Source organism: Mercenaria mercenaria, chromosome 11 (assembly GCF_021730395.1).
Source record: "Mercenaria mercenaria strain notata chromosome 11, MADL_Memer_1, whole genome shotgun sequence".
Taxonomy (NCBI): domain Eukaryota; kingdom Metazoa; phylum Mollusca; class Bivalvia; order Venerida; family Veneridae; genus Mercenaria; species Mercenaria mercenaria.
This window is the reverse complement of record NC_069371.1, coordinates 80,131,275-80,145,612: the sequence shown is the minus strand read 5'-3', so window position 1 is coordinate 80,145,612 and position 14,338 is coordinate 80,131,275. Positions and strand designations below refer to the sequence as shown.

The 14,338-nt window shown below is 34.8% G+C and overlaps 1 protein-coding gene across 1 annotated transcript; it reads right to left on the bottom strand.

The window, feature by feature from the left end:
• Nucleotides 1–7,522: 7,522 nt before the first annotated feature.
• LOC123532915 (14-3-3-like protein 2) lies at nt 7,523–13,254 on the bottom strand. Its single transcript, XM_045314527.2, has 2 exons — nt 12,997–13,254; nt 7,523–9,011 (listed from the first exon to the last, which is right to left on the bottom strand). Exons 1-2 carry the CDS (start codon nt 13,153–13,155, stop codon nt 8,418–8,420), a joined length of 753 nt encoding a protein of 250 aa, XP_045170462.1. The 5' UTR covers nt 13,156–13,254; the 3' UTR covers nt 7,523–8,417.
• Nucleotides 13,255–14,338: the final 1,084 nt, after the last annotated feature.

Below are 14,338 nucleotides of genomic sequence, written 5' to 3'. Positions count from 1 at the left end.
GAACATGTCCCTCATCATCATTCACATCAGGGTATTCATATTCGCATAGATAGCTCTAGTTAACACAGATATGCCCTATTTCATATCAAGCATTGAAATAGTCAATGTTTTGAAAAAATCTACCTCAAAATTGACCAAAAACCTTTGTTCCCTTGGATTTTGGGCTAAAATCGGGGATGCATATACACTGGTGCGCATTATACATGGGTATCTACGGTAAGATGATTCCATACTTCTGACATTATATAACTAATAACACTGGGTGAGCGATACCTTCATTTCTAGAGCAAGCATTGTCCGATATGGACTATTTACTCTGGGAGATGGATAGTGATAGTGTATTACGCATTTATTATTTTAAACTTCCTACTAGACAGCTAAACTGTAAAATCATAAATAATTGTGGGCAACAAACTTTCGTGGCTAAGCAAACTCATAAAATTAAGTCCCAATGAACAAGTAAAATTTTCATAAATTTTTTGTTTAAAAGTCAAAATATCCCTTTGGAATAGCTGTTTTAGCCAAAACTTACCAAATCAAATTTCACAGCAAGTCTTTTTAGAAACATAAACAACATTGACCTCTTGGTGATGCACTAAAAGAAGTTACTGCTGCAAATGGATATTATTGTGCTCATTGTTAACCCTTAGCCTGCTGGCGGCAGATGATTCTGCCTTTGCGACCAGTGCAGACCAAGATCAGCCTGCACATTCGTGCAGTCTGATCATGGTCTGCACTGTTCGCTATTCAGTCAGTAAATTTTCAGTGAACACCCCTTTAAATAATAAATGGTACTGTCCAAATTGAAAGATGGACCAGTCCATTATAGAAATATAGCAGGGTAAGGGTTAAATGAAATACTGTCAAATCATTAGATTTTGTGGATATAAATTTTTTATGGTTTTGCCCCAAACTTATTTCATAGGGTTAAGATTTCCTGGATTTCCATTTATTAAAAACAAGAGTGCAAGAATGTCACAATATACGCCCGTCACAGCAAATTTCTTTACTCTACACCTGATATTGCAAAGGATTTTAATTTTTGGTTGTTTAGTAAAAACTAAGTGTTTTGTTTTTCTAAAGTCCCCAAAAAAAACTTTCCCTTACCCGGGAGAGGATACCTTAAAATACACCTAAAATTGGAAAGTAACATCTAAAGTTGTACCAACAAGAAAGTGGGTTTGGTTTTTCCCTACGGTCAATTTAAAAAAGTTACAATATAAGGTTATTTATGTAACAACTAAGGAAGTTAATCTTAAAAAAAAAAAAAAAAAAAAAAAAAAAAAAAAAAATCAAAAAAAAAAATTGTAAGTCCACACAAAATCTTTACCAGTAGAGATTGGTCAAATACACCCTCAAAATTGGTGTAGCATGCATGTGTCTACAGAAAAGTGGTTCTCGATTTTCCCTACGACTAGTCAGAAAAAGTTACAATATAAAACTATTTATAGTACAACAAAGGGAAGTAAATTCTAAAGAAAGGGGAAATGCGCATGACACTTCGTCTCATGATGGTGTATAAGTGTCAAAATTACATTCAAAATCCCTCCCTGCATGAAGAAAGAAATGCTTCGGCCCGTTTATTCTTGTTCTGACCTTTGGCCTCTAGTGTGCCTTGACCTTAGACCTAGGGACCTGGTTCTTGCACATGACACTACGCTTGTGGGGGAACCATTTGTGCCAAATTATATCAAAATCCCTCTATGCTGAAGAGAAATGCTCGGACAAGGTTTTCATTCTTGTATCCTTGACCTCAAAATGTGACCATTGAAAACCCTTTGACTAGAGACCTGGATTTTTGCGCAGACAACTCCGCCTCATGGTGGGAACATTTGTGCCAAGTTAATCAAATCCCTCTATGCATGAAGAAAAAATGCTCCGGACAAAGTTTTCATTCTTGTAAATCTTTGACCTCAAGGTACCTTGGGCTTAGACCTAGGGACTGTTCTTGGCTAGACACTCCCTTTTCATGATGATGAACAATTGTTGGCCAACTTTCACAAAATCCCTCTATCATGAAGAAGATATGCTTCCGACAAAATCTTCTTGAATTTGACCTTTGACCTCCAAGTGTGACCTTGACCTTAGACTTAGGGAACCTGGTTCTTTTCGCAAGACACCCGTCTCATGATGGTGAACAACTGTGCCAAGTTTCATCTAAATCCTTCATGCATAGTAGAAGATATGCTCCGGACAAGGTTGTGGACGCCGCCGCCGCCAGGGGCGTTCCCATATACGTCCCGTTTTTCAAACGGGCGTTAATAAGAAAAGGAAAATTTTTTAATTTATGGCATTAAATGGTTTCACATTTGCTTCACTCAACGAAAATAAGTCACCCACGAATATTAATTATTGTACAGTATCACTGATTATTCACTTGTGTAATTTTTGTTGAATACAAGATCAGTCAGACGTATCAAAATCGGAAGATGTATATAGTATTTACAGATACAAAGATGATGTTTAATAAAGTCTGCACAAACTGGTAATATATACTAGTTTAAACTTCCTACAGGCGTCTTAACCCTTAGCCCACTAAATTTCTAAAATGGACTGGTCCATCATTCAATTTGGGCAATACCATTTAATATTCAAAAAAGGGGTTTTCACTGAAAATTTACGACTGAATAGCGAACATGCAGACCATGATCATCCGATAGATGTGCCCGGCTTATCTTGGTCGCACTGGTTGCAAAGGCAGAATCACAGGCTAAAGGTTAATTTGAATTATTTCAATAGAAGGATACTGTAGCAAGGTGCTGGGCATTGTATAATCTAGAATGTTTAACACGACCATGAATTTTCAATACAGAAATCAACATTTATTTAAAAGATGTTGTATGCAATAATTATGAAAACAGCAAGTCACTGAGCTAGAAAACACTGCAGGTACACAAAATTAGAATAGATCTAGTACGGAAATTATAAACCAAGTTTGGCTGGTGTCCAATCCATCAGTAGTTCACATATGGACAAGATTTTGCAGCAAACACTGCAAAATGCAGAAGATGACATTGTTTTATATTGAACTGTTCAGTTGTTTAAAAGAATACCAGACAAGAATCAGTGCTTTTATAAAGGGCTATAACACAGCTAAATATCATTCTAAAATATGCTTGGTACTGATCATTTGTATGAAGTTTCCCCGACTCTAAAAACTTCAGGGAATCAGTGGTTCTTCTTCCCCTGACTCTAGAAACTTCAGGGAACCAGTGGTTCTTCTTCCCCTGACTCTAGAAACTTCAGGGAACCAGTGGTTCTTCCCCTGACTCTAGAAACTTCAGGGAACCTGTGGTTCTCAACCTGGGACAATGATTTACTAACCATAGGCAATGCGCCTATAAAGTCTGACAACTGGAGGCAAAACGGTTCTCCCAAAGAAAATACATGTACTGAACAAAATAAGCAAAGCAATATACCTCATTGGATATAATCTTGCACTTGGGATGCTGTACCATATTTTGTTCCAATTTTCCTAGTATTTTTTCTCGTAAGTGATGGAAACTAGTTTGATTGAAAAGTTGAACAAGAGTGCCAAGCTGGAGCAAATATATATACCAGTCAAAGTAAAATAATTTTGAACTTAAAGATAACGTTACTGAGCTAACATGCTCAATTTTAGCAATTTTGACAAATTCAAGAAGCATTACTCTGGAGATACTTAACCGAACAGGCTGGGTATCAAATTTAACTAGATTATAAACATCTATAGAGATACACATTCTATACGAGTATGGTCGAGATAAACAAAAAAAAAAATACTCCAGTAACTGAGGGAAAACTATTTTCTTAATTTTGATGAATTCATGGGCCCTTTAACTTGTAGATACCAATCTGTAGGCCTGAACCGTAAACCCAACTTTGGAATACTAGAGATTTTTTTAGAAACACACATTCTGTATAAATTTGGTTTAGTCTTTGGGGACAATCAAGATAGGTATTAAACTTAACCAAAATAGTATTTTCATAAACATTCTGACCAATTTGGTGAACATGGTTTTAAAAAGGGTGGGCAGCTTTTTCTGACTCAGTCTGCTGACCCTCCCCTGTTTTTTCTTCCCATTTCAGGGCCATGATAAAAGGAATGGAATGTGCAAAGCCTAGGCTATGTATCAATCATTTTTTAATTTTTTTTTGATAAAATCTGTCTCCAGGGTGAAGATTTAATGGGTGTAAAAAAATGTTTGTTACAGTAAAGAAAACAGCTATATTATTTTACTGATGTTAACCCTGCAACACAGAGTTATCTGACTAAAAGAGGTCCATATAATCCACTGAAAGACGAGTTCGAACGATGTGTGACTGTGAAAATTTGCCTTTTGTTTTTCATACATCACTGTAGAAAAAGTAATGTCACTTAATTTCTTAGGGGTTTTAAGCCCCAAAAAATAAGAAAAGCAAAAAATTTTAAAATATTTATAGGTCATTTGTTTGGTTTTACAAAACACCTAAATTTTCCCTATATACAACGCCCTATTGGCGGGTTGCTTATAAAAAGGGTCCCCCGAGTTTTTAAATTTTTAAAATTGACCAAAAAAAGTTGGGGGTCAGGCAAAAAAGATGCCCTTTTTTATTATCAAAATTTGAAATTTTCGAATTTATGAGAGAAGAAAATTTTTTTTCTCCAATAACAAAATCTGAAAAGAACCCGATTTCTTTAGCGAAAAGTCAAACATCGCATTACGGGAGGTTTTACAAAAAAAATATATGCTTTTCTTCCATATTTTCCCCCAAAGTTTTTTTTGGAAAAAGATTTTCCTTTCACCCCTTTGGTCAACTTTTGCTCTGACGATGGCGGATGACCTTTTCCCAAAAATAGAACAGTCAAAACTCTAAAATTATCTAGGTTCAGGGGGGGTCCAGGGCCAAGTGGTTAAGGGCCTGACTTTGAATCCCCTTTCCCCTCACCCGTGGGTTCGGCCCACTTGGGGGTTGAATTTTCACGTAAAGGAGCCCCCCCGCGGCTTCGGAAGGTAGGCGGGTTTTACCCCGGTCCACCCATGATAAAATAATGCACGGCAAGGGGCACCTTTGGGGCTTCCCCTCATCAAGTGGAAAACCCCCAAATTACCTTAATTGTTTTGTTGACTTAACCCCAAAAACCCCTACGGGTTTAACGATTCTATATCAAAAAGTAAAAACAAAATCCTTCGATAATCTTTAAATGAGAGACAATTCATTTAACAACAACATTCGGAAGATTGTAGAAATTACCACTGAAAAGAACTGTCAAAAACTATCAAAACAAATTGCGGATTTTTAATTAATGTCTTTTTAAAAATTTTCTTTGCGCATGATATCAATGGGGTTTTTTATAAAAAAAAAAAACTTGCAAATATGCCCTTTTGGGTTAATATAAACTTCCTGGAAAAAAATACTACCTGTACGTAGAGAAAAAGGAATTTTGTGTCTCTTTTTCTTTAACATGTGCAAGTTTTAGAACATATATAAATACAGGATAGTTAGATAGTTATATCGACAGATTACTAATTTCATAAATAACTACCACTACACAAAACTTGTCTACATCTAAATTTAACAAAATTACAAGCTAAAATTATATATACTTTCTTACAATACATTAAAAAAAAATTCCATGAATTTTGAAGCACTTCGTAAATATTCTAAATCAAGAAAAATCAACCCAAAGTAAATATTCCACCATAAAGAACTAACAAAAAGGTTATTAGCTGCCTAACCTGAACTCTTGCCTTGAAAATAAATACTTTGAAAGACTGATAACTTATGCAAGATGTATAGATAAAGTAAAAAAATGCTTTAAAATTATTTTTATAAGATAACTTGCAGTTTCTTTTTATTATTAATAAAGTTGCCCAAAATTTCAGAATATTAGAAAAGAAATTGTTTCAAAATCATCTTAAAATAGAAATTAATGTATCAATATTACTCAGGACAAATCAAACAAATACCCGACATTGCTAAAGATACCAACTAGAAATCATAGAAAGAGATTCATAATTATAGCTATAATAAATAACTGTATGTATTTATGCTAAAATAAAATATATGAGTATATGCTATAAATGAATACACTAGCACACAATCATGTATACCAAAAAGAATACTGACACAAGTGCTTCCGCACCAACTTTCTGTACATGCAGGCAGTGCTAGGATCGTGTCAAAACAATTTTTTTGCATTCACCGCAACAAAAAAAGTCAGCATAATTATTTTTCAAAATAAATATTGAATTTCTACAAAGCGACCGATTTTCTTACAAACTTTCACTATTTCCATTTTGTGCCATGAACATTATTATGCAAGTGAAAAAAAACCCACACACACTTTTTCTTAGTATTGCTAGTAACTACTATATCTAAACATCCACAAAAAACATTGATCCAAAACAATAAATGCGTTATTCAGCAATATCTGCAGTGATTTGACCACAAAGCTGCAGCAACCACCTTATACTGTAAGCGTAACTATTTTTTCTAAAGGGGGATCAATCATATTTGAGCAACATTTTGCGACTATTTTTAGAAGGAACATGTCCACTAGAATGAGTCAGAAATGTTTGCTTATTGTCTTTTTATCAATTCTTGTAATTACCTCCCTTTAAGAAAAAAAATCAATAAAATCCCTGTTCTAATTTTCAACTTAATTGCTGTTGGAATATTTCATTTCTCGTAATTACCTTCCGTTAAAATTAACATTTATATAGCTTTCAATTTCAATAAAATTCCTTGTTCCAAATGCCAATTTAATTACTTTTGGGATATTTCAGTTCTTATTACTTCCCTTTAAGATTAAATTTTTTTTTTAAAAGATGTTTCGATAAAATACCATTTTAACTGCTACTGGGTATTTCCATTTTTGTAATTACCTCCCTTTAAGATAGCTATGTCTGATAAAATTTCCTGTTCCAAATTTCAATTTAACTGCTGTTGGGATATTTCAGTACCCTGACCCAATAGAGAAATTTTAAAACTACTCGGAAATATTTTGTTTTCAATAAAAGAAAGGGAGGCAGTGTTTTTTTTAAGCTTTGGGGGATGGTGACGGGGCCCGCAAGGAGGGGAAAAATGCGCCGTAACCACTAAAATAGGGGAAAAGTTGCATCGTGATAAAAGCAGTGTTTTTCATAAATATGTTACAATAAAAAAGAAAATGATTTAAAAACACATTGTCTCATGTTTTAAATGGTACAGTTTACTTTATCATGTACATCTAGAGTTTTGTTGGTTTGGAAATGTATAAAAAAAAAAAGCCTAAAAAAAACACTGGGAGGTAATTATAACACTGCATAATTTTTTCATGCATATCTTTGATAAAAGTAATGAAAATGCTCTTATGTTCCTGTCATTCCTTATGCAATATTCCTTATGCAAAGTAAGTTCATAAAAATTGTTCTCTTATTACTAATATATGAAGTGCTCAATCAGGTATGAGTATATGTAAATGGTAATTTGTGAAAGTTACGAATAAATTCATGATCAAAATCTGATCAACCACCTTTAGAAATTAGACATGTATCAGATGCAGAAATGAAGTATGTAAAAAAAAAAAAAAAAAACACCATTCTATTATATGTTTCTATAAGTATCTTGTCATTTAAGTAAATCAAGTTACAAATACAATTAAAAAGTTCAGCAACTATCAGCATGTTTAAGTCACACGTTCTACATGAATTAATTTATGTATGTTAAACTGTTAACACTGTCAGCATTTTCAAATTTTACTGCTAAATATATTAGACACAAATATACAAGCAGAGTTGACACAAATTTCATATTTACTGAACAAAACAAATATGCCAAACTTTGAAATCAAGATCAGGACCTTTTATTGTAAGTTTCTTTCTACAGTGATTGTGAAAATCAAAATTCAACCCTATTTTCTACATTAAGTGACTGATTTATAAAAAGCAAATTTATTATTATAAATGAATTTATCACTGAAATGAAAAGTTGAAAAAAATCAGAATTTTATACACAAAAATTGCTGGAAGAAATAATTTAACACTGATAAATAGCTTAAATCTCTCTAGAAAGTTAAAATACCCAGATCAACTGACTTCTACAGCTATTAACATCCATAATGTTATATATAAAGCCAATACAATACCCCAAATAATTATATGAACATGAAAATTCAACATTGAAAAATCCCATGCTGTTTTTTAAGCCTATGATAATCAAACATTTCATCATTATTAATTTCTACCTTTTCACAATCAATGTATTCCTCAACTTTGACAACCTCTACTTAGTCAGGAACTTTTTATACTTACCAATGATTTAAGACCGTCCATGGCAATAACAGAATGCAAATACTCATTGCAAAGGGACAAAGCAAACAATTTTTTTCTGCTTCCACATTTATAAAGCAAATACAACTTTTTTCCACTGTCCCCACATAAAATATTTTTTGAAAATGTTCTTTGTCTATTTTTTTATTCATCCTGGTCTGGTTCTTCAGTATTCTGAGCATCGGAGGTCCACAGTGTGAGGTTATCACGTAGTAACTGCATGATCAGTGTACTGTCCTTATACGTATCTTCCTTCAAGTTGTCAAGATCAGCTATCGCATCATCGAAAGCCTTTTTAGCTAGTTCGCAAGCTTTATCTGACTGATTGCAAATCTCATAGTAGAAAACGGAGAAGTTGAGAGCAAGGCCAAGCCGAATGGGATGTGTTGTGCTGAGGTTACAAGCGGTATCTGAAGCTTCCTTGTACGCACCCTCGGAATTTGCAATAACATCTTTACGATCACCAGAATGAGAAACCTCCGCAAGGTAACGATAGTAGTCTCCCTTCATTTTCAAATAGAAAACCTTGCTATCTGTATCATCTGGTTTTACATTTTTGATCAAGTGTTCGTCGATCAATTTCAAAACCTCATTACAAGTTTCGCGAAGTTCCCCTTCGATCTTTGCACGATATTCTTGAGCTAATTCCCTCTTCTTTACATCTTCTTTCTTATCATCTGAGCTCATCTTTTGCTCTACGCTCGAGATGACCCTCCATGACGATCTTTTTGCACCAACCTAAAAATAGTTTAAAATGTGTTTCAAAAGGTAGTTTATCATCTGTTCTGACAGACTCATGGTAATGAATAATCTGTTTACAAGAAAAATGACATCATTTTACAGAAATAAGCGAGCTAGCAACATCGGATAGCCCTAAACCACCCACAGCTTGCCTGAACTGTTTTGGCAGAGGCTGACACAAAGGCAAATATCTATGAAATAATTTTGAAAAGGGTTTAACTTTTCTTAAAAAGTTTCCACGAAATATGTGTGGGTAATGTTAGGTTGGGGGTAAGGAGGGGGATGATGTTACAGGATACCAAGAGACAATATCAAGAAATACTAATGCAAGTGACCCAGTTACAAATTCATTCTAGGTTTAAGACGGACAAACATTCCGACCTAGTCTTGAAAAGATTAGGAAGGAAATATGGCCCTCTGAATGTTAACTAGAGATTGTTTTTCACGAAAAAATATGTCTCCCGCTATTTACCATGCAGAAATTGTAAAATGCCACAAAATAAAGGCCATAACTCCAGGGAAATTCACTGTGCCATACAGTGTATTTCCTGCTTTAATGACAACCCTTCATTCCAACTATATATAAAACTAGGCTAGGCAATGCTCACTCCTGTGAAGTATTGAATTCCAACCAGTGATATCAGAAAAAGCACTGATCAAAGAATCTGACAAGTCAAGGGCCATGATTCCACTGAAAACATCAACACCGACGCCAGGGTGAGTACAATAGTTCAGATTATTCAAATTGTTGTCACAGAAGCAGGAATATTATCCTAAATTAAATATCTATAGAGTTTCAATCCAGTATCTGCATTACTTTTGGAGATAAGTTGCATGCAAAACTTAAATCAGGATTTTCTAAGTCCAAAAGGGGGCATAATTTGGCCAAAATACATGTCAAAGTTATGGGACTTGACCCAGTGGGGTTAGTAATTGACCTAGAAAGAGAAAAAAATAGTTTCAAAGCTATATGCCTTTAAATGATAGCTAAACGTTCTTGCATGCAAAACCTTAACTAAGTTGCGATGCCGATGCCAGGGTGAATAGAATACATGTAGCTTGGACTATTCTTCGAATGGTCAAGCTAAATTGGGCTTCTCACACATAGCGGTATTTATGGTTAATATTCAACAGATATTAAAAATATTAACTGGAAAATATGAAGAAAAAAAGCCAAATCAGATCTTAGCCACCATTCTGAATGAGGATTTTTGTTGCATCATGTGACCCGAAGATGACGTTTATGTAGGTCAGTGGGCATTCCCATGTTTATTTTGTAAATAAATCCACATGTACTAGAGGGTTGCAATGTCAAAACATGCTCTAATCTATGATGATATTTATGAACTTTGTAGAGATAAACAAAAAATTAGTACCTCAAGGCTTATCAATAAGGGTTTGTTAGCAGATTTTGTTGGTTAACGTGACAAGTGTGGTGAAGGCAAATTTGGTTTGGTGACCTATGCTCAGGTAGAAAGTGCAACGAGGAGAAATCCGTAAGAAACAAGAACAGGTCTGCAAGAATGTTATAAAATTGACATACTACTATATGACTATATAATTCTTGGCATTTTTGAAACTTGTAAAGATGGTTTACAGTCCTATTTTCAACTTATTCACAGCTACATCCCTACTACCCATTCCTGAAAGATAGCACTTGAAGGATATGAAATCATATCACTAAGGCAGAAAGCACTGAAGCAAATTTCAGCTTAGATTTCTTTGACGGACTGCTGAAAGGTAAGTCATTTTAAAATTAGATAACACACTCTAAAATTTTCATCTTAAATACTGGACGAAAACACTAATTAATTAGTAATGGGGGCTGCAGTCCGCCACCCACCCAATAGCAATTGTTCAATAGATGCTGTATCAAATATAAACCAGTTATTATCCCATCCAAATGGTTTAGTTATCCCATCCAATGGTTTAGTTATCCCACTCAAATGGTTTACAAGACAAAGGACAATCACAAAGAACGGAGATCTATGCAGTTTCAGTTTCAATACATGCTGCATATTTCTGTGATAAGTCATTACTAAATTAGTCATATGCAATGATGATGCTCACAAGTGACACATTCTTCAGTGATTTATCACAAACTAATGCTGCATTTATTGAAAATGTGACTGCAAAAGTCTTGGTTTTGTGTTATTATCTTTCATCTTATAAACCATTGGGATGCGATTTTGACCATCTTGCTTTTGATTTCAAATTTTACTTTGCATTAATTACTGTTCTTGGTTCTATAGCACCAAGCTTCTTTCTAAATCCCCATTATATTTAATGCAAAGGGGTCCGGCACATGAGTGGATTAAGTTTAATGGCTTATATTTGAGTCCTAGAGCAATAATTATGTAAAAAATCATACTAATATAACTACTCCATAGACAAGGGTTTTTACCCCGCTGAAGCTATGTTTTCAACTACTTTTTTTACATGGCCAGGAAAAAAAATATTATCAGCTATTTTCCCATTCAAACATTGCATTCAGTTATTCAAATGAATCAACTTTTAAAATTACCTCAACATATTTTCATATATTTATCTGTTTTTCGACAATTCGACATCATACCGAACAATACACAGAGCGAATGCAAAGTCTAACAACATCGCGTAACAACATATCAAGCTATACGCAGTCAGTAAAGACAACATTCTAGACCTTCCGCGGATAAAGCAACAATTGTAATACAAATGGTGAATAAAAACAATAATCTAACCAGCAAAATTCAATTCCTGTAAAGCCAAGGTTGTCTCCAACACCTTATTATTTTTATTTGATCAAAGTAGCTGTCAAATTACAAATCACGCGACTTTGGAAAAACCCGTAATACAATTAGTCGCCGATTGGTCAGGTAAAAATAGTGAGCCAATCAGAGCGCGTAGGTGCAAACATATGACGTACGAAGCAAAATGGTAGCGGTTAGATATTATTTAGAAAGAAAAAGTTTGAAACAAGGATTATGGCCGGTATTGGTGCTATGTAAATACAACTTTGGCGGTTAGTTTGTAGTTTTTAGTTAAAACTCATATTGCAATGGTTGTTTTGTCCGCAAATGGTCCAGAACGTTGATTTTACTGACTGCTTATATCTTTATTCATTGTTACGCGATGTTGTTAGACTTCGGATTCGCTCTGTATATTGTTCGGTATGATGTCGAATTGTCGAAAAACAGATAAATATATGAAAATATGTTGAGGTAATTTTAAAAGTTGATTCATTTGAATAACTGAATGCAATGTTTGAATGGGAAAATAGCTGATAATATTTTTTTCCTGGCCATGTAAAAAAAGTAGTTGAAAACATAGCTTCAGCGGGGTAAAAACCCTTGTCTATGGAGTAGTTATATTAGTATGATTTTTTACATAATTATTGCTCTAGGACTCAAATATAAGCCATTAAACTTAATCCACTCATGTGCCGGACCCCTTTGATTTAATGTAACCACAAATTATCTAATTTGTGAATTTCTGGGACCTGTTAAATATCACCAGGATGCAATTAAACACAGCATGCATCAATCAGTAGAAAAATGTTTTGAATTCAAGAAAACAAGAAACAATTCCAGCTAGTTGCCCCAAACAGAAGTGGTAGTTCTTATAAAATTTCAGGCAATTAACGGACCAGGTTGCAAGCAAATTGAGAAAATGGCAAACAATTTTTTATTTACTACAAGAGCATTAGGGAGTCAGTGGCGCAGTGGTTTGCATGCTGAACTACAACGTCAGCAGTTTGATTTCCGGTTGCCGCTGATATCCAGAGTCATGTCCAGTGTAAATATTACACCTGCCGTGGGCACTTGCAGTTGTTGCAGTTGGGCTAAATTGTTAACTGCCAGAAACTGGTTACAGGCCCCTGTTAAATCCTTTACTGGGACAGAATCTTTTCTTTTGCTTCAACAATATTTTACAAAGTCAGATTTTCTTTTGCGTGCTTTGCTGCTATGGCTTAATTCATATTATGGTAATAAAAGCTCACCACGTTCTTATATGCCACCGAGAGTAAATTCCTTTCCTCATTACTCAGCGGCACACCCATCTCGACCACTTTTTTCATTTTTGTAGCCATGTCGTCATACCGCTCGGCTTCCTCTGCCAACCTCGAACTCTGGACATATTCTGCTCTTTGGTCGGCCATGTTTGAAGGAGTGTATTAGTATGCTCACGAAACACTGGCCCAAACTCGTAATTTGAAGGAATAGTCGGCGGAAATGGAAACCTGTTAGACTGGTATTAAGGAAATTAAAATTTAGACGACTATTTCAAAAATATTTACGGCCATCTAATCCATCGATATGAGAATAAAATGGTTCAGACTGCAAAACATTTCAACATGATCTGCAGCAGATAAACGGGTAGAACTAGAGGACATGAAATTAAACCCAGCAAGCGTCAAAGATAAGATAAGATAATCTATTTTATGTCACTTTTAACATTAGCTAATCATATAAGTTATTTTCCGACAAACATGATATCCTGCAAAAATTCAAACTATAAAAGGATAAGTGAATCACATAATTAAACGCTTAGATTCATAGATAAAATATTACAGTAGACTAATAATAGATCACCTAAAGAGATGTTTTTAACATACAAAATTGCATTCCTGTCCATAACACTTGAACAATTAGGTAGGTAGGTAAACAGAGAGACAGCCAGATAAAAGCAAAGTGCCATATAATGCAAAAAAGAAAACTCAAAAGAATGTTGATGCAGCCTACACATTAAGAAAAGAACTTACATACCAAACTACATAAGTAGAAAAAAAAACAAGGATGAATATCCAACAGGGAAAGCAACATTCTAAAAACGCAGCCTCCCTAAATGTAAACGCAGCACGCGAATGCACACACGACCAGCACACACACACGCACGCACGCACGCTTGTAAAGAAAAAAAAAACAAATAAAGGAACACAATGGGGCACCACCTTGGAACGGTCAGTGGCAAATCCGCCACTGGGGAGCTTGAATCGATTTATGGTGCACCTAACCTAACTCTAACCCCACAATGTTCCAAAGTCACAGGATAATGTAAATAAAAGTTATCCCCGCCTGGCGAAACCCTGACATACACAAAGGAAACGGAAGGCATGTAAAAATGCTCATGTAAGTAAGTTCCTAAAACGCATGTACTCAGTGCCTTTGCAAGAAGACAGAGCAACAAGGGAAACACCCTTAAAATTAAGGGCCCGATGAAACAGGCAAGAAGACGGAAATAAAAATAGCTCAGTCCTGGTGGGATTTAAGAACTACCTATCATAGAGTCCTCCACCTGTTCCGCCAGAAAAGCATAGCGTCAAACTGTAAAAGGACAGAACA

Excerpts from the sequence above, each read along its gene's own strand:
- LOC123532915 (XM_045314527.2), bottom strand. The coding sequence starts at position 13,155 with ATGGCCGACCAAAGAGCAGAATATGTCCAGAGTTCGAGGTTGGCAGAG. Across the intron at positions 9,012-12,996 it reads CGGTGGCATATAAGAACGTG|GTTGGTGCAAAAAGATCGTC; the intron begins GTGAGCTTTTAT and ends AACTATTTTTAG.